Source organism: Notechis scutatus, chromosome 4 (genome assembly GCF_049901735.1).
Source record: "Notechis scutatus isolate UNSWTSFEM ecotype Mainland chromosome 4, rNotScu1.2, whole genome shotgun sequence".
NCBI classification, from domain to species: domain Eukaryota; kingdom Metazoa; phylum Chordata; class Lepidosauria; order Squamata; family Elapidae; genus Notechis; species Notechis scutatus.
In genome coordinates, this window is record NC_142012.1 from 81,164,624 (window position 1) to 81,190,198 (window position 25,575).

At 43.7% G+C, this 25,575-nt stretch overlaps 1 protein-coding gene across 1 annotated transcript in view; it reads right to left on the reverse strand.

The window, feature by feature from the left end:
• Positions 1–25,108, reverse strand: part of ZCCHC24 (zinc finger CCHC-type containing 24) — a 122,534-nt gene extending 97,426 nt beyond the window's left edge. Inside the window, exon 1 of the mRNA XM_026678378.2 lies at positions 24,214–25,108. Coding sequence (XP_026534163.1) covers positions 24,214–24,462 — 249 coding nt within the window. The 5' untranslated portion in view covers positions 24,463–25,108. The remainder of the gene's footprint in view (positions 1–24,213) is intronic.
• Positions 25,109–25,575: the final 467 nt, after the last annotated feature.

Consider the following 25,575-nt stretch of genomic DNA (forward strand, 5'->3'; position numbering starts at 1 on the left):
AGAGAGAGACAGAGGGAGGGAAGGAGGGAGGGAGGGAGATGCAAACACACACTGGATTATTTGTTGTTATTGTGGTTAAATTGGCTCATCTTGGCTCACAAGAATTCAGCTCTTTGACCTTTTTCCAAACCCAGAGGTGTACAAATCCAGATCCATTTCTGGATCTTCCATTTCGGCTGTGCCTGTGTTCCAATTTAAAAATAGCCGGAGCGTTTCCACTGGTGTCTGATACTCTGAAAGTTAGAAGAGGAGAGGAAAAGAGGGAGGTGAGAGCAGAGCAGAGCAGGACATTGTTAAGTCCAGTAGGGGGAAAAAAAGCAGACCTGGAAAATATGTGTTAAAATAAATAAATAATAAATAAATGCAGCACTTATGGAGACTGTTATGCCTCCCGCAAAGCACTCCAAGGTGACTAAATGTTTGGCTAAGAAATCTCAATTGTGATTCCATTTTGAGCTGGAGCTTTGGTGATATATAATTTCAGGGCAGTTCAACAACCTTGCCAAGCTAAGGGACATTAAATGCCAGGTCTTAAAAGAGATCAGTCTGGAGGTCAAAGCAGAAGAAATTTACTATCTACCCAAGGAACAGCATGGTTACACTGATCAAACAACTTAGTGGTAAATATATCAGTATGCAGAAAATCAAGAAAGATAAGAAAGTTGCTTTGTTTCCAAAACAATATGTAACAGAACAGAATAACAGAGTTGGAAGGGACCTTGTAGGTCATCTAGTTCAATCTCCTGCCCAAGAAGGAGACCTTACACCATTTCTGACCAATGGCAGTCCAGTCTCTTCTTGAAAGCTTCCTTCCAGTGATGAAGGCAAGCTGTTGTTGATTGTTCTCATTGTCAGAAAAATTCTGCTTATTTCTAGATTGAATTTCTCCTTGATCGGTTTCCAGAATGTTAATTCCCCCGCTCCCAATAATAACCATTTCCATAATGCATTGGTAGAAATTGCTGTTACTAAGCAGTGAGTGAGGAAGTCTTCCGTACGGCACTGGTTAGTCAAACGACATATTAGTGCAATCTTTTTTTAAAATAAATAAATAAATAGCATGCATGAATAAATAGTTTCAATTTCCAAGGGAGGATTAAACATTTTATTTTGTACCATAATATCTGTCAAGGAAAAGCCCTATTGCTCAATAAGATGGAAATTAATTGGCTCTGCGGGAGACTGTGAGCCTCGTTCTCTTACTTCATGCTTTGAGAAATACCAAGAAAAAATATGTTGCAAGACTTGTGACTCCATGCAGATGGGGAGGTAGAAATCATATAAATTGTTCAACATGCAGATTTGCCATATTATTGTAGGGGAAAGAGAGGCAGAGCCTGAAGGGAGAGTCAAGAGAGGAATTAGCTTGGAATCATTACATTCCCACAAGCGATGCAAGTCCCCCACGAATGGCATTAACCCTTATCTAGTGCCAATCATTTAGCGCTGACTAAATTTAAATAGTTATTTGGTGCTGAATTTAGATTCTTGTGAATAAACAAATAAATCAGCTTTCCTGGGGCTTAAATCTTTGTGCCTGACATTTACCTAGTACGTCACCACAAGTCACAAAAGTAGAACTGCCAGCCCAGCAGCCTAGGCAGACAGATATATTCCATCCAATATTAAAGAAGCAACATTTTTTTATTTTTATTTTTATTTAAAAAATGGCAATTTTACATGCTAACACTTGCCAAGGAGATACAACATGGTTGTACTGCAAGAGACCGCTATGCAGAAACCCAGAGACTGATAACAGTGTTCAACCCTGGTTCTCGCACATCAGATCACATCTGAATGTTGTGGCCAACAACAGACTCGAATGGTGAGGAGGTTGGGGAGGAACATGGACCAGTCCTGGAGTCTGGGCAAGGCTCTAATGAGGGCTTTGGAGGCAAAGATGGGGCCAGGGCCCTCCGACAGTTATCAGCTGCCTTTGGAGTCGGAGATTAGTGGGGCAGAAGAACAGCTGGAGCATGTTCCCGATGTGCTCATGCACAGAGCTGCCAGAAGAAGGGAAATGTTAAAGAACAAGGGGTCGACTTGGGAGTAAAGCCACAAGCGGATGGTGAATGGCCCCTCCCATAGGGAATAAAGAGGAGTGAAGGGGGAGGGGTGTTTGCAGGAGACCATTAGTTCAATTCATTAGGGTGAAGATCTGTTCCTGACTTCTTGCCAAGTAATTGCTGCTACAGTGTGGTGTTTGGAAGCTATCGGCCTGGCAACTCTCCAAGCCTGATAAAGGTCTGTAGATGTGCAATCTCTTGCAAGACGGTTTGTCAGGACTTTGCTGGCGAGGAATTCCCTTTAACCTAAATAAAAGGGGTTTTATTGGGATGAGGAGTCGGCTTCATGATCTTGGGAAGCCTGGGTCAGAACACTGATACATGCTATGATTGGAGTCGACTAGATCATCAGGAAACCAAGTTTGATCAGGAAATATTATTTTAAAAAAGAATTCCAGAAAAAGACAAATGTCCCATTTCATGGTTGTGTCCATGAAGTCACTTTTGCTCGCAACAAGATCAACACTCCCAAGTTTCCAAGAGGCACTGCAGAGAGATCTTACAAAAATTCTGACATTTTGCAAGTCCTTCCAAGGATTTGCTCATATTTTGGAAGATCTGGACATTTTATTCGGGCTTGTCTGTTTATTTTAATTTCCTCTGGGGAAATTACAATCCCTCATTTGTGATAGGGTGGAGTGTGAATTGATGGAAGCTCCAGTGTCCATCAGAACAATATTCCTAAACCATGCCTTAATTATTCTGAATATTGCTTTTAGTTAATCATTTCATTATGATAAACTAGAATATCTGGCTAAGCCTTTTGCCTTTCTACATAAACATGTTAATTTATATATAAAAATGCACCAAACAGATGTTGGGACAGTGGAATTAGCTCCAAACTGGACTTTCTAAAGGCCGAATGCTTTGGCTGCAAATGAGACTGGACGTTTCAACCTAAGAGAAATACAGCCTATCTAGAATCAACCGGATTGAGATAACTGGCTATAGAACTTGAATAAATGAATAAATATCTGCAGGGTAGAATTTGCAGAATAACAGAGTTGGAAGGGATCTGGTAGGTCATCTAGTCCAACCCCCTGCTTAGGCAGGAAACTACACCATTTCTGACTGATGGCAGTCCAGTCTCTTCCTGAAAGCCTCCAGGGATGAAGATCCCACAACTTCTGAAGGCAACTTCTGTTCTATCAGTTGACTGTTCTCTGTCAGAAAATTTCTCCTTATTTCCAGGTTGAATCTCTCCTCGATCAGTTTCCATTTATTATTCCTTGTCTGGCCTTCAGGTGCCTTGGAAAATCACTTGTCCTCCTCTTTTTCTGGGTCACTGCAGGGTTACTAAACAGAACACCTAAAACTTGTAAATCAAAACTATCATATAAAAACTCCCAACGCCTGCTATTATTGCCAAATTTACTATTACAAAGTATAGAATTTACCTAGGATTGTGGATATTCAGATACTTTTTCAGTGCTCCCTGAGTTTGGCTGTTTTCTTGCAGACATTTCCATTATCCTTGCTAGCATTGATCACATTACCTCGTTGGGTCATGAAATGTCTTCAAGAAAACAACCAAGCTTCGGAGGACACTAAGGACCCCATAGTTCGATCCTGAACTCCAAATATTCTCTTTATAAGAGCCATGGTGGCACAGTGGTTAGAATGCAGTATAGCAGGCTAACTTTGCCTACTGCCAGGAGTTCGATCCTGACAGTTCAAGATTGACTCAGCCTTCCATCCTTCCAAGGTTGGTAAAATGAGGACCCAGATTGTTGGGGGCAAGAAGCTGATACGTCATGTGACAGCAATGTGACACTGTGAGTTTGACACCCGTACTCTAACCTAACCTATTGTTCCCCAGACAGGTCAATTCACATCTCACTGCTCTAACCTATTATCCCAAAACAGGTCAATTCTTATACTGGAAGTACTGGTGCCTACAGGGAGATCAAAATCAGCAAGATGGTAGGTAGAAGGTAGTCAAGGGCTGTCCCCAGCATGTTGCTGTCTCATGCGTGTTCAGAAGGGGATTGCAACGGTCCACCAGCCATCTTGACAATGTTGAGCCCTTCCTCGTGGACACCGCTGCTTGAAAATGAACCAGATGAGGTGTGGCAATCCCCATCATTCCCCATCTTTCCCTTGACTCTCCATCTTCTTCTTTTTTCATACACACACACACACACACACACACACACACTGTGGGGGGATAAGACACCCCTAACACCCCTGGGTGTGTGTATGTATGTGTGCCTTAAAATGGCTTCTACTGTACAGCACAGTGGAGTTGCCATGGTAATGGCTTCACAGTACTCCACAAGGATGCTCCCTCTGATAAGGGGGATTGGTTCTAAGGAGCCCTCAGCCCTCAAAGGAAATGTCAGGCCAAGTGCAATCAAATGCTACAAAAATGAAACACCAGCATAGACAAGAAACTCCCAAGGAGAGGAATAGAAGACTTGTGACCCTGTGTGAGAGAGCTACTACATCTAGAGCTTCAGAGACAGTACAACAGTGTGAATCCCGACTACAGGATTTTCCTGTCTAATACAGGATAGGGATAAATAAATATCTGGGCAGCACCAGGTTATCAGCTAGTTTAGCATAAAGTACTGAGCCATTTTCCAGCCCAGTGAATGTGTCTGCATTTAACAGGCCTGTAGAGACCTATACGGTTCTTTACATGGTCCAATTATAAACAATATTCAGCTATCTATTGTTAAGCTGGACCCATTTTCTGTTTCACAACTGGGGGCATTAATGTACTGTGCCCCCCTCCCCCCCCCCGAATAAAGATTTGGAAGAACAAACTTGGCAGAGAAGATTTGGTTGTGTCGCTTACCCATCTATCAAGGAAGACTGGAACAAAAAAATGTTCTGCAAAATACATTCAGTATGATTGTCTACGCCAAGGGTCTTCAATCTTGGCAAGTTTAAGACTTGTGGACTTCAACTCCTAGAATTCCTGAGCTAACATGACTGGAGGAGGAATTCTGCAAGTTGAAGTCCACAAGTCTTAAAGCTATTAAGTTTGAAGACCCCTGGTCTACGCACTTAAGATGGGGAAGGTCTATAAATATTCTAACCACATAAATAAATAAAATTAACATCTCCAACATATGCAGGAAAGGAGCAGAATGAAGCAAGGAGCGGAGCAGGGAAAACGGATCTTCTAACTTGCTGCTTTCTCATTTTCCGCTCACATGATGAGCTAACTGTGCTTCGATCCCAAAGCACAAAGCTAACCTTGTTAAAGTGTCATTATTTCATTGCCGACACCCAAAAGTCAAACCCAATCTTTTCAATGTTTGCAATCCAACTGCCAGCGCAGATCTGCATGTCTCCCGACAAATAGTTATCTCAAATATTGACACAGTTCATTTCCTTTCCTCAGCTGTTTTCTGACATGGTTTTGCAAGGATTTTAGGCAAAATCTTTTTCTAGTTCTATGGCACTTCATGACAGAGGCAACATACTGAACCGATAGCTGCAAAGTCTATCTTCTCCTGTTATTTTTTTTCTCCCCCAGCAAAATGGAAACCAGTCAGCATTTCCAAACTTTTGGGGGTTTTTTTGGTCCAAAACTTTTTTCCCCCTTCATATTTTATTTCTCTTCCAATCTCTGGCTTATCGTTTGACTTTCCAGGGCTTTTGGAAAGCAGGAAAAAAAAAAAACCTTTCATGACGCAGTTTGGTTATCTGGTTACTTAACCCGTCGGAAAGACAAAATAGCAGAAAAAGGAAATGCATGAACTGTCTGAATTTTCTCTCAGGCGATATTCAGCAGAACGATTGGTTTCTGTTTCCTGATTTACTTTCTGAGATTTCAAACACCCCCCCTCCCCCCCAAAAAAAAAAAGACAGAGAGAGGCTTTTTTCCCCTCTGACTTTTGTCTGGAGAGTAGATAACTTTAATAAGTTTCTGGGCTCTATTTCTTGGACTGATCAGAGAGCAAAAAAATGTTGGAAACAGAGGGACAGAAAGACAAGTAGATAAAGAGTTCTGTTTGAATAGTAGGCCAGAATAATGAAAAGAAATAAGTGTAATTTATACAGCAGGCAAAAACATCTGACTAATCAGGAGGAAAATGGGTGGAATTATAAAAAGAGGAGCAACTGCTCTCCTGCACTAATATTCTATTCGTCCAACCCCTTTTTGCACATTTTAGAACTTCGGGAATTTAGTGCAAAGTCATTGAATCAAATTCAACTCCTACCAAATGAATTAATGACAGAATTTCAAATTAGAATAACAAGAGTTGGAAGGGACATTGGAGGTCTTCTAGTCCAACCCCCTGCTTAGGCTGGAAACCCTACACCACTTCAGACAAATGGTTGTCCAAAATGGAGTTGTTCTGCCGATTAATTGTTCTCACTGTCAAGAAATTTCTCCTCAGTTCTAGGTTGAATTTCTCCTTGATCAGTTTTCATCCGTTGCTTCTTGTCCTGCCTTTCAGGTGCTTTGGAGAACAGCTTGGCTCCCTCTTCTTTAGGGCAGCCCCTGAAATATTGGAACACTGCTCTCATGTCTCCCCTAGTCCTTCTTTTCATTCAACTAGACAAACCCAGTTCTTGCAACCATTCATCGTATGTTTGAGCCTCCAGTTCCCTAATCATCTTTGTTGCTCTTCTCTGCACTCTTTCTAGAGTCTCAACATCTTGTTTACATCTTGGTGACCAAAACTGTTTGCAGTATTCCAAGTGTGGCCTGAGCCCAAAATTTCTGTTGCTAAGCAAAGCAATTGTTAAGAGGGGCTGCCCATTATTTTACAACCTTTTATGCCACAGTTTTTAAGCGAATCATTGCATTTGTTAAAGGAATCGTGTGGCGGTTAAGCCAATCTGGGACTTATTTTCAGGGTAGGTCTTATATTACGAGCATCCTGAAAAATCATGCTAGGGCTTATTTTCCAGTTGGGTCTTATTTTCAGGGAAACAGAGTAGTTTCTGCCCCCCCCCCAATCCAACATCTGTTCTCATTGGCTGTGAAATGTTACACAGGCAGTCTTACGATGCCTGAAGATTAATAGCATCGGTTTAAGTAGAAAAAGATGCATCGGACCGATAATATTTAGCAACATTTAAAACAAGTAAGCCAATTCTGGAGTTAATTAGTTCTAGGCAAATCTGCTGAGGCTGGCAGATGTTTCTTGGAAAGGAAATAATCAGATTGTGAGATATTACAAAGAACTACATGAACAGGCAAAGGTCTCTGTTCACTTTAATTCAGGGTCGGTATCTCCCTGAGAGCTACCAGAACTGGGCTGAAAAAACATAGGTGTCCACTAGAGGGCAGCAAAGAGTGAAAAATTCTCAGCCATTGTTGCCACCTAGAGGAAGCTTCTATTTTTTTCCAGAAAGCTTCCAGTATGCAGCTGTCTAATTACCAGCAATTAATAGAATTCGTTATTGGCCGATTGTAATTAATGATGAAAATTCAATTTTAAAGGGGGTTTACAGCATTTCTAAAAGGAAGCTGCTCCCATGAAGTTTTTCCAAAGACATTTTGGCAAATAAGGACATTTCAATAATGTTAATCATAAAATTAAAAGTGCTGTTTCATCCTGATTGAAAGAAGCAACTCTGAATGAAACCAAGACAAAATTAAGATAAAAGGCAAATCAAGAGTATCTGTACTTAAATAATAGGTGAATGCCTACATGATCTTACTTTAGAATTTTTGGATGATATACAATTACATGGGGAAAAAAACATTAAAAGAGGGGAAAATCTTCAAATATCTGAGGGTGACGTTTACTGATTTTTGTTGTTAAGTCACAAAGTCATGTCTGGCTTTTTACAACCCATGGACCACAGCATGGCAGGCTCCCTTGTCCTCCACTGTGATGACCTAGGGCATGGCACAAAGACAACCCAGCCAGATAATAAGTAGGGGTCCCTTTACTAGCTCCAACTTTGCCCCCAATGTCCCGGTTACCTTCCGGTTTGGAGAAAAACTTTCCCAGGATCCTGCAACAGCCTTTGGCCTACCCAGCTGATCATTAAGACAGAGAACCAGTTGTTAAATTATCTGAATCCCATCACTGGGTGTAGGCTATTACCACACCTAAGTAGGGGTCAAAACTTTGATTGCATCTTGACTTTTAAAAAAATTATAATAATTCCCCTTGTCCCATCATGGACACCACTCTGAGAACGGGGGTCTCTTTTTCTCCTGGAAAGTTTTTGGCAGAAACTTAACTCTGTGCTTTCTTTCCGCCCATTTTCTAAGTGCCAAAAGTTGTCTTTTTTTAACAAAAAAAAAAAAAAACCCTCTCTAAGGAAAGTTGGCCGTCCATGCCAGCGAACGGATTAAATAAATCCTAGATCACTCTCTGCCAGAATCCCTAACACGACTGGGCCATCGGATCAGATCGACTGCAATCATGCCAAATCTTTTTCCAATCGCCCAGTTTTATTTAGGACAGTGTCCAATAAGTGTTTGTCGCAGAAATATCAAGCAAGCCTCTCTTCCATCAAATTCAAATGCTGGTTGAAACATGGGAGGCAGGAAGATCCTTTGCAGGTTTGATAAATAATAACAAAAACCACAACAACCAGAAAGGGATTATCTTTAAAAAACCCTCCCTTTGGAACAAGAACAAGGCCTCCTTTTCAGCTGGTGATTTAACTGAGGTGCAGGCTGATTTTTATGCTGCTGACTAGGTTCGTTCCTTAAAGAGGCAGCAGCTACTTTGGTGGGAAAAGTCAGAGGGCGAGAAAGACGGGAGCATATAATGGTGCTTTTTATTTCTCCTATCCAGTTGCTTTGGTCAGCATGCCAGTCACATACGCCGACATTGCTAGGCAGTTTGGTAAGTTTTCCTGAACAGGGGCCATTCAGAATCTGTCTGCTCTGGCTTTTCTTTTCTTTCTTTTGCTCTCAATTTCCTTTCTTTCTTTCCTTTCTTTGTCTCTCTTTCCTTTCTTTCTTTTTATGTCTTCCTTCCTTCTTTCTCTTTATGTCTTCCTTCCTTCCTTCTTTTTCTTTATGTCTTCCTTCCTTCCTTCCTTTTTTCTCTTTATGTCTTCCTTCCTTTCTTCCCCCCTTCCTTCCTCTTTCTTTCTTTCATTTTTCTTTCTTATTTTCTTTCTTTCTCTTTTTCTTTCTTACTTTTCCTTTCTCCCTTCCCTTTCTTTTTTCTCTTTTCTTTCTCTTTCTTTTTCTTCCTTTCTTCCTCCTTTCTTTTCTTTTTTCTTTCTTTTTCTTTCTTTTTCTTTCTTTTTCTTTCTTTCTTTCTTTCTTTCTTTCTTTCTTTCTTTCTTTCTTTCTTCCTTCCTTCCTTCCTTCCTTCCTTCCTTCCTTCCTTCCTTCCTTCCTTCCTTTCTCTCTTTCCCTCCCACTATTTCCTTCCTTCTTTCTTTGTCTTCCTTCCTTTCTTCCTCCCTCCCTCCCTTCCTCTTTCTTTCTTTTGTTTTTCTTTCTTATTTTCTTTCTTTCTCTTTTTCTTTCTTACTTTTCCTTTCTTCCTTCCCTTTCTTTTTTCTCTTTTCTTTCTCTTTCTTTTTCTTCCTTTTTTCCTTTCTTTTCTTTTTTTCTTCCTTCTCTTTCTCTTCCTTCCTTCCTTCCTTCCTTTTCTCTCTTTCCCTCCCACTATTTCCTTCCTTCTTTCTCTTTATGTCTTCCTTCCTTCCTTTCTTCTTCCCTCCCTTCCTCTTTCTTTCTTTTTCTCTTTTTCCCTTCCACTATTTCCTTCCTTCCATCCTTCCTTCCTGTTACAATGTTTTCTCTTCCTTTTGGCCCTTTCCAAATATTCCAGCTACATTATGTGGTGCAAACAGTCACCACCCTTCAATCTCAGCTAGGCTAAGACAGGATACAGTTGACAAGGGTGGGGGAAGGGGGGAGCGGGAAGCAAGAAAATAAAGAGGTTGTTTTGGGGTTAAATCGCCTAGCGAATGAGAGACACCTCCTGCATAGCAAAAGCTCACAAGAGTTTCACAAAGCAAAAGCCCAAGGAGGGAGGAAGAAAAGTAGTTCCAGGAGGAGGATTGAAAGGCGATTGTACACATATAATTATCTCCTTTTCAAGGAAAAAAAGGCATGATTCGCTCAGCATCAAAAAATAGAACAGCAACATTACGTTGCAATGCTCACTATCATGTTTTTTTTTGCTATTTAGCTGTGCATTAAAACTCTGCTTCCAGATACATTCTTGCCAATGAGATTTCTTCTTATCAATTAAAATTTATACTGGGGAATGTTTTGAGTATGCCAAGACCGTATAAAAGGAAAAGTTTTCACTTTTCCACATGACCTGGCAGGGTTCGCATATGACAACAGCACGACACCTCCAAAATATAAATGGTAAACTTTCTAAGCTCTACTGGCAGAGGTGAAGCTGATGCTGTCTTTACTGGCCATGCCCACATTTTGCAGTCAAAAGGTTTTCTTACAAAAAAAAAAAACCAATTAGCAATCATTAATTAATTTACAGAATAACAGAGTTAGAAGGGACCTTGTAGGTCATCTAGTCCAACCCCCTGCTTAGGCAGGAAACTTTACACCATTTCTGACCGATGGCAGTCCAGTCTCTTCTTGAAAGTTTCCAGCGATGAAGCTCCCACAACTTCTGAAGGCAACTTCTGTTCCATGGGTTAATTGTTCTCACTGTCAGAAAATTCTTCCTTATTTCCTGGTTGAATCTCTTCCTTCTTCAGTTTCCACCCATTATTCCTTGTCTGGGCCTTTGGAAAATAGTTTGACCCCCTCCTCTCTATGTCACTGCAAAATTATTAAACAGAACCCCTAAAACTTGTAAATCAAAACTATCCTATATAAACTCCCAATGCCTCCTATTAGTATCAAATTTACTATTACGAAGCATTAGAATTTACCTCTTGATCAAGATTGTGGATGTTCAGATACTTATATTTCTCCTAAATCAGTGATAGCAAACCTTTTTGGCACCAAGTACCAAAAAGGGGAATGCATGCATGCACACGCTCGTTGGGGATGTACCCCAGAAGAGAAGCTGCCCACTGGGCATGTGTACGCTAGGAAATGAACTTCCGGTTTCCGATGTGGACATGAGCACTGGCCAGCTTGTCCTCTGGTTGCTGGCATGCATGCACGTACAACGATCAGCTGGGCAGCACACATGCGCACAATGGAAACCGGAAGACCAGCTCTCCCCGTTTCCGGCACTGCCACACATGCAAAAACAGCTGATCGTTGAGTGCGCATGCATATCAGAAACATGAGGTGATGATGCCACCTGTGCCAGTCGACATGGCTCCACATGCCACTTCGGGCATGCGTGCCATAGATTTGCCATCACATTCGTAAATTATGCACTCTAAATGTATTTGCTCTCACTGATTCTCCTTTTTTAAACAACAACAACAACAACAACAATATATGCCACATAATGCCCCAGACTTTCCCACTGTTGATAAGAAAGACAAAAAAGTTACTTATGGGCTTACTAATACTACTTATGAATAGTAGGCATGGCGGTAGCTGGAGACAACAGAAGAGAAGAGAAAGAAATTGAAGAAGATCCCAAAATACAAAGACCTACAAACAGAAATAGAACGACTGTGGCAAAAAGAAGCAAAGATAGTACAGGTAGTTCTCAGCTTACAACCACAATGGAATCCCAACATTTCTGTTATTAAGGGAGATATTTGTTAAGCGAGCTTTGCCCGATTTTACGAACTTTCTTGTTGTTAAGTGAACCCCTGCAGCTGATAAGTTAGTAACACGTTCGTTAAGTGAATCTGGCTTCCCCATTGACTTGGCTTGTCCAAAGGTCGCAAAAGGGACACAGGTCATAAACACAAACCAATTGCCAAACATCTGAATTTTGATCACAGGGGAAGCCGCAAAGGTTGTAACTGTGAAAAGGGGTTCTAAGTCACTTAATTCAGTGTAGTGGTAGCTTTGAACAGTCACTAAATGAACCATTGTAAGTCGAGGACTACCTGTACCGGTAGTGATAAGTAACTTGAGTGCAACCCCAAAACTTCTGGAGCAAAACATCAACCTGAACACTGGCGTTGAGAAAATCACCATCTGTCAATTGCAAAAGGCAGCCTGACTCAGGGCAGCTTACATCCTGCCAGTGTCCATGATCCAGATCGTGGTTGTTCCAAAGGTGCTTTTTTTCCAAGAGGCAGCTGAACTTTCTGGTTCTTTTTCTTCAAAGAGGTTTCGCTTCTCATCCAAGAAGCTTCCTGAGTTCAAGAAGAAACTTCTTAGATGAGAAGCAAAGAAAAACCGGTTGTCAAAGAAAAACCAGAAAGTCCATCTGCCTCTTTCATCCTGCAACAATATCTGTGACACCACAAAATATATCAACATCTGTCTACCCTGGATACTTGGGAAGGACTCCATGGGTGCATAAAAATGCCAGATCCAGTCTGAACATCTGGCTGACTGTGCAACAAACCATAATAATAAATACATTCTTTTTTCCTCCTCCTTCTAGTCTCCTTTCCTTCTACTAAAAAGCCATTGAAATAATAAAGCAGGGAAAACCAATACAGGTAAGACCTCAACTTACAATCAGAATTGGGGGTTGGAAGCAAAGTGGCTATGAAGTGAATTGTACCAAACTTTACAAGCTTTTTTGGGGGGGAGGGGGGGTGTTTAAGTCAATCATGCAGTCATTAAATGAATCCGGGGTCCCCACTGACTTTGCGTGTTGGAAGTCCACTGGCAAGGACCCACAGGGCAACGACCTGACGCTGGGATGCCACAACCATTGGAAATACATGCCAAATAGGTGCCAATCTGTGAGGAAACTGTGATGGTCATAATTGCAAGGACCAGGAGTAAGTTACTTTTTCCCCCCAGGGCTATTGTAACTCAAAGTGGTCACTTAGCGAATGTTGTATGGCGAGGGCTATCTGTAACCTAAACTTGCGCAGGATTGCAACTGAGGATGTGCCAAGAAGCCGCTCTTTATCACAAGCACCGTTGCACAAAGATCTACACCAGAGGTCTCCAAACTTGGCAAGTTTAAGACTTGTGGGCTTCAAAATACAGAGATGGCATTTTGAGATTACAAAATATAAATTGAAATTGGAACCCGAAACATTTTTAAAGGGAGTTTGAGTAAAGATAAAAGATACCTTATTGTGCACATCTTAACTGGAGCAAGAATCATGTTAGCACAAAATTGGAAGAGTGATAAAACACCACCAGATGAAGCTTTGATTAAAAAAAAATAACGGACTGTGCTGAACTAGATAAATTCACCATGGAACTGAAAGGCAAAGAGGATCGAGAATGCTATGTGACATGGGAGAGGTGGTACAAATGGGTGAAGGATAAGGATAAAAATAATGTATAGTTACAAAATAAGAAACATGTATATACAATGACACAATAACTGTTAATGGAAATGAGATTTTTGTATTTTTTTGTTTTTAAAGAATAAAAAAAAGACTTGTGGGCTTCAACTCCCAGAATTCCTGAGCTAACATGACTGGAGGAGGAATTCTGGGAGTTGAAATCCACAAGTTGTCAAGTTTGGAGAGCCCTGATCTACACAATCGTTCAAGCAACATCACTCCCCTCTCTTCCCATCTGCTCCTGCATATAATTTTGCAGTCATTCTTTTTAAAGATGTCCTAGGATTGTGGAGAGACTGTACATTTTGAGTCCTCATTCCAAAGCAAAATTCACAGGCTTTCTGGAATCTAATGAGCCTTTGGAAGCCCAGCAGGATATATTTTCTTTTGGAGTTTTTCGACATGTTTTCATAGTGTGCGCACATTTTAAATTGAGACACCAAAGACCGACTTCTTTAAAAAAAAAAATGAGCCCCACTGAGATTAGGTCTCTCCCCCTCTTCTTTTCATTAGCTCAGCACAGAATAACAGAGTGGGAAGGGACTTTGGAGGTCCTCTAGTCCAACCCCCTGTTCAGGCAGGAAACCCTACACCATTTCAGAAAAACGGTTGTCCCATCTCTTCTTTAAAAATTTCCAGTATTGGAGGGTTCACAACTTTTAGAAGCAAGTTGTTCCACTGATTAATTGTTCTAACTGTCAAGACATTTCTCCTTAGCTCTAAGTTGCTTCTCTCCTTGATTAGTTTCCATTTGTTCCTTCTTGTCCTGCCCTCAGGGGCTTTGGAGAATAGCTTGACCCCCTCTTCTTTGTAGGAGCTCCTCAAATATTGGAAGTCTGCTATCATGTCCCCCCTAGTCCTTCTTTTCACTAGACTAGACATACCCAGTTCCTGCAGCCCTTCTTCCTTCATATGTTTTAGCCTCCAGTCTTTGTTGCACTCTTTCTGGAGTCTCAACCTCCTTTTTACATTGTGACTTCATTTGATAATTAAGACATTTCCATCTAATGTACAAGATGGAATCCTTTCCTTCATCCTCCTGTATGATGACCTATTGATCTGCAAAGATGGCAAGGAAATTTCATATAAGAGGGGGGGAAATTCTTCAGCTAAGGTCCCATTACTGGGTCCAAGAAGCTGTTACGCTGTTGTTTTTAATTTGCCTTTTCCCCCACCTCTCTGTGGGTTACAGCTAGAATGAGGCCATCGAGATTTATCTAGTTGAGGCCACACATTGTCTGGGAGGACACTCAAGAGGGAGTGTTTTCACATACACACACATACACACACGGCAGCTGTATTTGCAGATGCACTTAACTAGGTCATGGGCAGAAAGTGTGCCAAGAGAACAGCTGAACCAAGTCAGCTGTAGGATTACAAAAAGGCCCAGGATTGATTTGGAGCAAAACCAAGCAAAGTGAATTCCAAAGTCACTCCAGCAAGGCACAAGGGAGTTAATAAAAGGGTTTGCTTTTATTAACATAACATGGGCATTTAAGCCTCCAGAGAACTCCATCCATTGATGGCTCCAACCCAATCAGTCTATCCATTCTCTTTGTTTTTCTTTCCTTTTCTCCAGGCAGATTAACAACCAGGAAGGAACAGAGTCCCATCTGTCTTTGCAGTGACTTCCTGTGAGGATTATAAGGGACGTGGTGGCTTACTGGATAAGATGCTGAGCTTGTCGATCAGAAAGATGGGCAGTTCAGCGGTTCAAATCCCTAGCGCCACGTAACCGAGTGAGCTCCCGTCACTTGTCCCAGCTTCTGCCAACCTAGAAGTTCGAAAGCATGTAAAAATGCAAGTAGAAAAATAGGGACCCCTTTGGGTGGGAAGGTAACAGCGTTCCGTGCGCCTTCAGCATTTAGTCATGCCGGCCACTTGACCACGGAGACGTCTTTGGACAGTGGTCCATTGTAATGGAGATAAGCATCGCCCCCTAGAGCCGGAAATGACTAGCACGTATGTGTGAGGGGAATCTTTACCTTTACCTGTGAGGATTATAGCTCTCCCTCCATTCCTATCACCATATCCCTCGCTAACATTGAGAAAAACCCCACCCTCTTCTTTTGTGAGTGGAACTTCACACGCAAACACAAATGCCCTCCACTCATGCACCAAGCTCCATTCGTGCAAGTGGAGGGCCTGCCTGCACACAAATGGAGCCACGTTTACACATGTGTGCCTGCCACTCATACATCCTCCTCCCCCATGCTGGACCGCCAAGCTGGAAAGGTTGGGGACTGCTGCTATACTGGGCAGAAAACATACAGTGGACACATGTGGCAAGCTTTGGGAACAATTATAGAACTGAAGAAAGCACTTGGCCAGCCAAGATTATAAGGACTGGTGAGTACTGTGAGATATTGCAGTGGTCCCCAACCTTTTTTGTACCAGGGACCAGTTTCAAGCAGAAACACTTTTTCAAGGACCGGCGGGGGGGGGAGATTCTATTTTCCATTCCCAAAACTTTACCCTACAACTAGCATTAAAGACACCTGACTGCAGTCTCTCTAGTTCTAGGTCTTGCCCAGCTGTGTAGCTACAAAATTTCATGCAGATGTTTCTCTTATCTCTGTTTGGTGAAAACAGGAATTGAATGAGGAGCATTTAGTCAGTGTGTTTTCCCTAGGAAGCTCCTGTAGTCCTTGTTTAGGGATCATTCAGAGCTACGATGGACCTCTGACATCCAGCCCAGGAAGAAACTGCTTCAAAGAAGCCGGGGGGTGGTGGCTTTTCCTGTTGCCGCAGCTCCTCCGAGCGCCCGTTCACCCCACCCCGCCCGCCGCGCGCGGTTCAATCCAGTGCTCCATTCTGCCTGCCTGCCTGCGTTTCTGGTTGTTTCGGAGCAGCTTAGGCTGATAAAAAGAGGCGAATAGTTGTTATTCTCAGCCGAAGCTGCTCGAATCAACCAGAAACGAAGGCAGGCAGGCAGAACGGAGCACTGGATTGAACCGCGCGTGGGCGGGCGGGGTGGGGGTGAACGGGCGCTTTGGAAGAGCTGCGGCGACAGGAAAAGTCACCACCACCCCGGCTTCTTTGAAGCAGTTTCTTCCTGGGCTGGTGGAAGAGCGAGAGAGCGACTGAGAGAGGAACGAGGAGGGAGGAAACCGAAGCCGCTGAGCCGGAGAGCAGGACAGGCTTTGGTTGCTTCCTCCCTCCCCTTCTTTCATTTGTGTCCTTGATCCCTGATCCCAGCAGCATTCACCGAAGGCGAAGAAAGCCGCCATTTTTTTATTTTATTTTCTTTGCGGCCCAGTACAGAGTGCTCCACGGACCGGTGGTTGGGGACCCCTGAGATATTGGACAAGGGGTCCTTGGTGTTCTTCGAGCTTGGTTACTTTTTGCATATTTTCATTAACCAAACTAGGTAACCTCATCAATGCTGATAATGTTACCCAGTTTGGTAATGAAATGTCTGCAAGAAAACCAGCAAGCTCAGAGAGCACCAAGGACCCTTCATTTCAACCCTGAGCTACAGATATTCTCTTTTATTGACACCGGATGAGGTCTAACAAGAGTTGGATATGGTGAGATCCTCTTGAAAGTGATGGAGCAGGACAATCACAACTGGTGTGAACAAAAACCCAAGCTTGAGACACAATGTGATGTTTCATTTTCCTGATTATTTTAACATCCCATGGTAAGCAGGATGACTGCAGTAAGGAACATCCATATAATCTAAAACAGTTTTTTCCCAACCAGACATGTTCCAGATGTATGAACTTCTAACTCTCATAGCTCTCAGCAATGGCCATCATGGCGGAGGCATTCTGTGAGTTGAAGTTCAAACAATCTGGATTCTGGAAGGTACCCAGATTGGGAAACAATTGAGTTAAAAGCTTAAAAATGCCAGCTTCAGGAAGACTTAAATGGAGGGAGCAATTCCCAGCATTGAGAGCTGTATTAATCTGTAGCCACAGGAATAGTGGAGCAGCGTATGGCATGTCAGTAAGTAAGAGCTGTATTATAGAATATGTTTTTTTGTGAATGAAAGAAAAGCTCTGCCTTGGATAGTACATATGACCAGAAAAGAGAAATAAGAATGGATAAAGGCTGTATAGAAGAAACCTCAAGAACGTAATGCATAGATAGATAGAAAGATAAAATAGATAAAGATAGATAATAGATAAGAATTATAAAGAAAGACAAAAACTACTAATATGTACGAAATATGAATACCAAATGTCGATGCAATTACTGCTGAAAATGTAATTAAGATGTGTACTGGTGGAAAACAATTAAAATTATTTGGGAAAAAGAAAAAAGAAAGAAAAGCTCTGCCTATTAAATCAGCCCTTTAAGAGCAGAGGTCTCCAACCTTAGCAACTTTAAGATTTGTGGAATTCTGGGAGTTGAAGTCCACAAGTCTTAAAGTTACCAAGGTTGGAGATCCCTGCTTTAGATAAGCAGGGGGTGGAAAACCATGCCAGCCATGTTGGCTGAGGAATTCTGGGAGTTGAAGTCTACAAGCCATAAAGGACCCATTATTCCTCACACTTCCTGCTTTAGAGGTTGCAACAATCATTGCATTGAGTAACTTAACCAACCCTTGACCTTTGCAAACTGGACCAAGACATAGTTTTACTCAAGCATTACTGCAGCACTGCAACCAACAACACAAACAATGTCTCTTGCCTACATTACCAACCAGTCTATTATATCTACTGTCTTTGGTTACTTTGGTGGGTTAAAATTGAAGAGCAACTAACTTGTGAGAAATGCCCTTACTTCATCGGCTGGCGGACCATCCTTTCTCACATTTGGCAAGTCGCTTTCACACAACCCACACAATTGATGCACACCGATATCCCCACAGCGGAGGAGGTATCAAGCACACACCTCTCGTTGTGATACCCAGCCCACCCTGTGACGTCGTCATCTCCCTGCATTGCCTGAAGACATTCTGCAAACATTGGCAGAGTGACCGCTTCACCGAGAGGGTTTAAAAAAGATTTGAGGGGAAAAAAGTTTCACAACCAATTGCAAAGGTCAACATTTACACACAACTGAGATTAAACTGTGAAAAGGAAGAGTGGCTCAGAACTTAAGAGGGACTCTGCTCTTTTCACAGCTCATAAACATAGAAATTTATACTTATTCTTCAATCGCATTTGTCTACAACAGGGGTGTCAAACTCAAGGCCTGCAGATGTAGTTGGATCTGGCCTGGGAGGGCATCCTGATCTACCCAAGGCAAAGAGGAAACATGCCAGTAGTTTGGGGAGTGGCATCAAGCAAGCCATGCCCACCCAGTTGGCCACACCTACCCAGTTTGCCAGCCCCTTCCCCCAAGGTCAACCACAACCTTGATGTGGCCCTCAATGAAATTGAGTTTGAAACCCCTAGTCTACAACATGTCCATTGGTGTTAAAATCGGGGGTAGGAATATCAGCTAACTCCAGATATGCAGAGGATGTACCGTTCGCTTGTGGAAAGCAAGGAGGATCTAGGGTGGCTAATCCTGAGAGTCAAAGACGAAAGTGAAAAATCCGGACTGCACCTGAACATCAAGAAAAGAAAGATGGTGACCTCTGCCTAGAAGGCACAGGTGGGAGTGCAGATCAACAATGAGACCGTCCAAACAGTAAAGGAATTCATCTTTCTGGGCTCTAAAATCCACCCAAGTGGTTTCTGCAGCCCTGAGATCAAAAGGCATATTGCACATGGAGGAACCTCAATATCTGGCATGAATAACATCTGGAAGAGTAAAGACATCAGACTCAGAAGCCACTGGTCTGAGATGGTATAAGGGGTGCGCACTAGAAGACCTCCAAGGTCCCTTCCAACTATTCCATTCCATTCCATTCCATTCTAATTCTATTCTATTTCTATTCTATTCTTATTCCATATTCTGTTCTATTCCTTATTCTTATTCTATTCTGTTCCTTCATTTCAATATTCTATTCATCTCTAAATGTAGATTGATGCAATAATTTTTCCAATTGTTACTTATGGCTTGGACTCTGAAAAAGGTAGGTAGGAAAAGGTTCAACACCTTTGATCTGTGGGGCTGGAGGTGACCATTACATGAGCCATGGTGGTGCAGTGGTTAGAGTGCAGTACTGCAGGCTACTTCTGCAATTTGGCAGTTCGATCCTGACCTTCCATCTTGACTCAGCTTTTCATCCTTCTGAGGTGGGTAAAATGAGGACCCAGATTGTTGGAGGCAAGAGACTGACTCTGTAAAACCACTTAGAGAGGGCTGGGAAGCACTGGGAAGTGGTATAGAAGTCTAAGGGCTATGGCTATTACCCATCCCATGGACTGCATCAATAATAAACAAAGAAGTCCTGGAATGAATTTCACCCAAAAAAATCACTTGAAGCCAAGATCGCCAAACAGAGGCCATCATACTTTGATCATGTCATTAGAGCTGACTCATTTGAAAAGTCAATTTCCATGCTGGGAAAAAGGAAACGCTGGCTGGACACTATCAAGAATGACACCGGAATGACTGTGATGGATCTGAAGGGGGCAGTGCAAGACAGAGGGGCATGGAGAGTGCTGATCCATAAAATGGTTAAAGGGTTGGACATGACTGAATGGCTGACAATAACAACATGTCCAAGCAATACTGGATGCCTTGGTTGGGGATTATGGTAACTGTGGCTAAGACACTTTCCCAATGCTTGTACAATATAGTAACAGGCAGGAGAAAGGAAGGGAGGGAGGGAGGAAAGTGGAGGGAGGGAGGAAGAAAGGAAAGTGGAGGGAGGGAGGAAGGGAAGTGGAGGGAGGGAAGAAGGAAGGAAAGTGGAGGGAGGGAAGAAGGAAGGAAAGTGGAGAGAGGGAGGAAGGGAGAGGGAGATGGAGGGAGGGAGGAAGGAAGAACTTTGACCTGTTGCAGGGCTTTTTGACAACAAAACTAGGAAATGAATCTCTTTTCTCCAGGATGTTTGTCTGACTTCCTAGATCAGCCTACTGATGATGACCTTAGATTTCTGCATGGCATGGAAAGAGAAGATAGGGAGACATTTATCTCCATCCACTAGGATCAGGGGTCAGCCCATGCAGCTTACTGACAGGGAATATAAAAAATTGCCAAACTTAATTGTGGAATTCAGTCTCACATGATGCAATGATGGAGTTTGGATACTTTCCTTTAAAGACCAATCTCTTAAAGACCATGATCCTAGACCAGTAATCTTGGAACCATTTATTTTTATTTATTTTATTTTATTTGGTTTGTTAATTGCTTACAAGATAATAGGTATAAGTAAAAACATAGTTATGAATACATGGATACATATAAGAAAAATAAAAAGAAACAATAGGACAGGGACGGTAGGCACGTTGGCAGGCTTATGCACGCCCCCTACGGACCTCTTAGGAAAGGGGTGAGGTCAATAGTAGTCTAAGGTTAAAGTTTTTGGGGTTTGGGGAAGAAACCACAGAGTCAGGTAGAGTATTCCAGACATTGACCACTCTGTTGCTGAAGTCGTATTTCCTGCAATCAAGTTTGGTGCGATTAACCTTGAGTTTGTATCTATTGTGTGCTCTTGTATTGTTATGGTTGAAGCTGAAGTATTCATTGACAGGTAGGACATTGCAATGTATGATTTTATATACTATACTTAGATCGCACCAAAGGTGGGCCTAGTTCTAGTTTTCTAGGTCTAGAGTTTCAAGTCTGGTGGCATAAGGTATTCTGCAACGAGTAGAGGAGCGGAGAACTCTTCTTGTGAAATACTTCTGGACTTTCTCAACTGTGTTACTATCAGATACATGATATGGGTTCCAGACTGATGAGCTGTATTCGAGTATTGGTCTAGCAAATGTTTTGTATGCTCTAGTTAGTAGTGTTATATTACCAGAGAAAAAGCTACGTAGGATTAGGTTAACAACTCTTAATGCCTTTTTGGCTATGTAGTTACAGTGGGCTCTAGCACTTAGATCATTAGAGATGAGTACTCCAAGGTCCTTGACAGAGTATGGATCATCAACAAGGTTTTGACTATTCAGCCTGTATTTTATTTTCTGATTATTATTTTTTTGCCAATATGTAAGACAGAGCATTTGTTTGTTGAATTTGAAGTTGCCATTTGATTGACCATTCTGATACATAGTCAAGGTCTTTTTGAATGATATCAGTATTGTTTGTGGTGTTGAATAGCTTTACATCACCAGCGAAGAGGACGCAGTTGCTCTTGATATGATCACAGAGGTCATTTATGTAGAGTATGAAGAGAGTTGGTCCTAGAACATTGCCTTGGGGGACACAACTATTGACAGGTACAAAATTTGATAGGACGCTCCCAATTTTGACCATTTGTTGTCTGTTTGACAGGAATGCTTCTATCCAGTTATGCAGGTGTCCAGAGACACCATAAGATTTTAGTTTTAGGAGTAGTTTGTTGTGTACCACTGAATCAAAGGCTTTACAGAAGTCTATGTAGATTGTGTGTATTGTTTTGCCCTGATCAAGTTGTGTAGTCCATGTGTTTTTGCAGTGTAAGAGTTGCAGATTGCAGGATAGTTTTTTTCTGAAACCAAATTGTTTATTAGAGAGTAGGTTGTTTGTCTCTAAGTGGAAGATAATGGGTTGGTTAATAATTGATTCCATGACTTTACAGGTGACTCAGCATAAGGAGATTGGTCTGTAATTTTCAACTAGGCTGGGGTCTCCCTTTTTGAAGATGGGGATGACTGTGGCTTGGACCATAATTTTGGCAAGGAGCTGGTCCTGAAAGATTTTTCAAAGATTATGCTTAGAGGTTCGGCTATGGCAGTGGATAGCTTTTTAAAAAAGCAGGCACATATTCCATCCGGTCCAATAGATAGGGATGGTTTTAGATTGCGTAGTGCTTTTTCAATATTGTCTTTTGTAAAATTGATATGTATTAGATCATTGTAGTTGTCTGTGGTTCGACTAGGAAATACTGGGCATGATTTACAAATAAATACTGGGCTGTTTACAAATACTGAGCCAAAGAATGTGTTAAAGAGGTTGGCTTTAATGGTGTCATGATTGCAGTTTTTACCATTAGGTCCTTTCAGGGGTGGGATGGAGACCATGAAGACAAGCAGATATCAACTCCCAGAATTTCCCATCCGACTCTGCTGGAATTGAACTCTATGCATCTTCAAGCATCCAAGGCTAAGAAACTCTCATCTAGAGAGTCAATGTTATCTTTGGATGGGGGACAATGTGCGTCTAAATCAGGGGTCTCCAAACTTGGCAACTTTTAAGACTTGTGGACTTCAACTCCCAGAGTTCTCCAGCCAGCATAGCTGAAGTCCACAAGTCTTAAAGTTGCCAAGTTTGGAGACCACTGCTCCAAATCCTTGTTCCAGAAGAACAAGGCTAGGAGAAGTCCACTTCCTCTCCACCTTCTGCTTGCAAGCCTCCTCAAAGCATTCTAACTAAACATGGTGGGAAGCCAAACCACATTCCCCGCTAGTGAGTTCTGTCATCTGTCCCAAGACATTCTTGAAGGGGGAAGTCAAGCCCAACGATGGTTGAGGGATTGCAAAAGATACTGTGAGGTCCCTTCCCAGTGACTGGATCGTGATGGACCTTGGCCTGATCCAGAAGGGCTACTCTTGGGTTATCTGAGACGCAGAAATTAATCATGTTCCATGCAAAGGTGGATCCGCAATGGTAACACGTCTGCCCACATCTCCTCCCCCCATAGATTTTACGTGTCATTATATCTTGTCATCATGCCCTTATCCTGGATAATTATTGACCCTAATACCAACACAACACCACAACGCCATTGTGAAGCTCCAAGGAAGCCTGCCTTGAATCTGAGGGCATTCTTCAGATATACTTCCCCCATGCCTCTCAAAATAACTCCCTCCCCAGGGATCAAAATAGGAAACCGATGTGAACTGTGTCCCAGTTCAAGCCACAACCTGTTGTTCGACTGTGCAATGCATTCAAGAAAGTTCTCCTCACTACTTTCCTTAAGACCAGAGTCTAAACAGAGACAATCATTTGACTTAGAGATTCCCCCATCTTCTTCCCAAGAAGAGAAACATCTTTCAAAGTCATTTTTCCCTTTATTGCGGGTAAAATCTGCCGATTGAATCAGCAAATACCTTCCAGTTTTCAAATAATCCAGCAAAGAGAAGGAAGGAAGGAATGGAGGGAGGGGAGGGAGAGGAAAGAAAGAGGGAGGGAGGGAGAGAGGAAGAGGGGAAGGAAGGAAGGAAAGAAGGAGGGAGAGAGGAAGGGAGGGAGGGAGGAAGAGGGGAAGAAAGGAAGGGAGGGAGGAAGAGGGAGGGAGAGGGGAAGGGAGGGAGGAGGAAAGGAGGGAGGGAAGGAGAGGGGGAGGATGGAAGGAAAGAAGGAGGGAGAGGAGGAGGGTAGGAGGAAAGAAGGATGGAGGGAAGGAGGAAGAGGGGAAGGAAGGAAAGAAGGAAAGAAAGAATGGAGGGAGAGAGGGAAAGAGGGAGAGAGGGAGGAGGAAAGAAGGACAGAGGGAGAGAGGAAGGGAGGGAGGAAGAGGGAAAGGAAGGAAGGAAGGAAGGAAGGAGGGAGGGAGGAGGAAAGAAGGAGGGAGGGAGGGAAAAAGAGGGGAAGGAAGGGAGAGAGGGGAAGATGAAGGGGAGGGGGGAAAGGACGGGGGGGGGAGGAAGAGAGGAAGGAAGGAAGGAAGGAAGGAAGGAAGGAAGGAAGGAAGGATCTTGAAACCATTTACGAAAAGCCACATCCTGTGAAAAGCATCATGGCGGTACCAAAGTTTTCAAGGATGAGCTAACTTTTCCCCGCCTCGCTTGCCTCTCCTTTCTTTCCCTTTGGCCGAGGCCGCCGTCCGAGTCAAACCTCCCTCCGGGTCGCCGAGCCCCAGCCGAGAGATTCGCCCCCATACACACACACACACACACACGCCCCCACCCCCTCCGTCCCTTCCCGCCCTTCTTCCCGGGCCGCCGCTCACCTCGCTCCGCTGCAGCTGGAGGAAGCTGTTTAGGTAGCTGGAGTTGAGCGAGGAGGAGCCCAGCTCGGCGCCGCTCTTGCCGGGGTAGCCGAGCTCCGGGGGCTGCGTGGAGGCGGCGGACTCCGGGCGAAAAGCGTCGAAGGCGCTGGCCTGGTGCGTGTCTTGCAAGGAGAGGTACACCCAGTTGAGCAGCTGGGCCGGCTGGTACACCGAGGCGGCGGTGGTCTCGATGGCGGACAGGAGGCTCATCCTGGCCCCGCGCCCAAGGGCCCGCTAGCGGACGGGACCCCCCTCCCCTCCTCCTCCTCTTCTTCTTTTTCTCCTTCCTTTTCTTTTTCTTTCTCCTCCTCCTCCTCTTCTTCTTCTTTTTCTTTTTCTCCTTCTTTTTCCTCCTCCTCCTCTTCTTCTTCTTCCTCCTCCTCCTCCTCGTCAAGCCCCCGGGACTCGCTCAGCTGGCTCCCCCTCTTCTCCTGCGGGGGCGTCTCCTTCCTCCCCGCGGGCACCCAGCTCCAGGGAAGGAAGGAAGGGAACGCCGCTCGGCTGCCCGGCGCCCTCGACCTTCTTCTGTCCGGCCCCGTCGCAGGTCTGCCTAAAGCGTCCCGAGACCCCCCAGCCGCAGCAGCTTCCCGAGACCCCCCGGCATAGCTGCGCGGACCCCACTTGGGCTGCTCCCGCCGCGGGAATCCCAGCAGCCGCGGAGCTCTTGGCAGGCGCTCCTCCTCCTCCTCTTCCTCTTGCCCCCCCCACCCCCTCCTGCCTGCTGCCGCTGCCTCGGCCCTCCGCCTCTCCAGGCCGAGCCCGATCCGCTATCTGGCTTTATCCTCCCTCCCTCCCTCCTACTCCGGGGCGGAGGGAAAGGGCTCCGGGCACTCCTTCAGCACCACCTCGTTGCAATAGGCATAAACTGGAGGTGGGAGGGGGACGGGTCCGAGAGTGGGAGGGGGGAGGGCCGGGAGAAGGAAGGCGATTGGTGGGTGAAAGTTTCCGGGCTTCGGGAAAAACTTTGAAGGTTGGGGAAGAGGTGGGCCAATTGGAGGGAGAGCTGAGCGCCTTGCTTTCCCTTTGGTCCTCTCTCTCACACACACACACACCCCACTCTTCCATCCACCCCCACCCCGAAAAAACACAGGCGCTTCTTCTACACAGGATGCAACAGCAGCCTTTGCCTGGCTTGGCTTCAATCTGGAGTCTGCTGAGTTTGGGAGAAGGACTTCCCTGGGTTCAAGCTTCTTTCAATCAATCAATCAGAACAGAGCTGGAAGGGACCTTGGAGGTCTTCTAGTCCAACCCGCTGCTCAAGCAGGAGACCCATTCTATTTTTGGACAGCCTCTTTCTCCTTCCAGCTGTGCTCAAGTCGATTC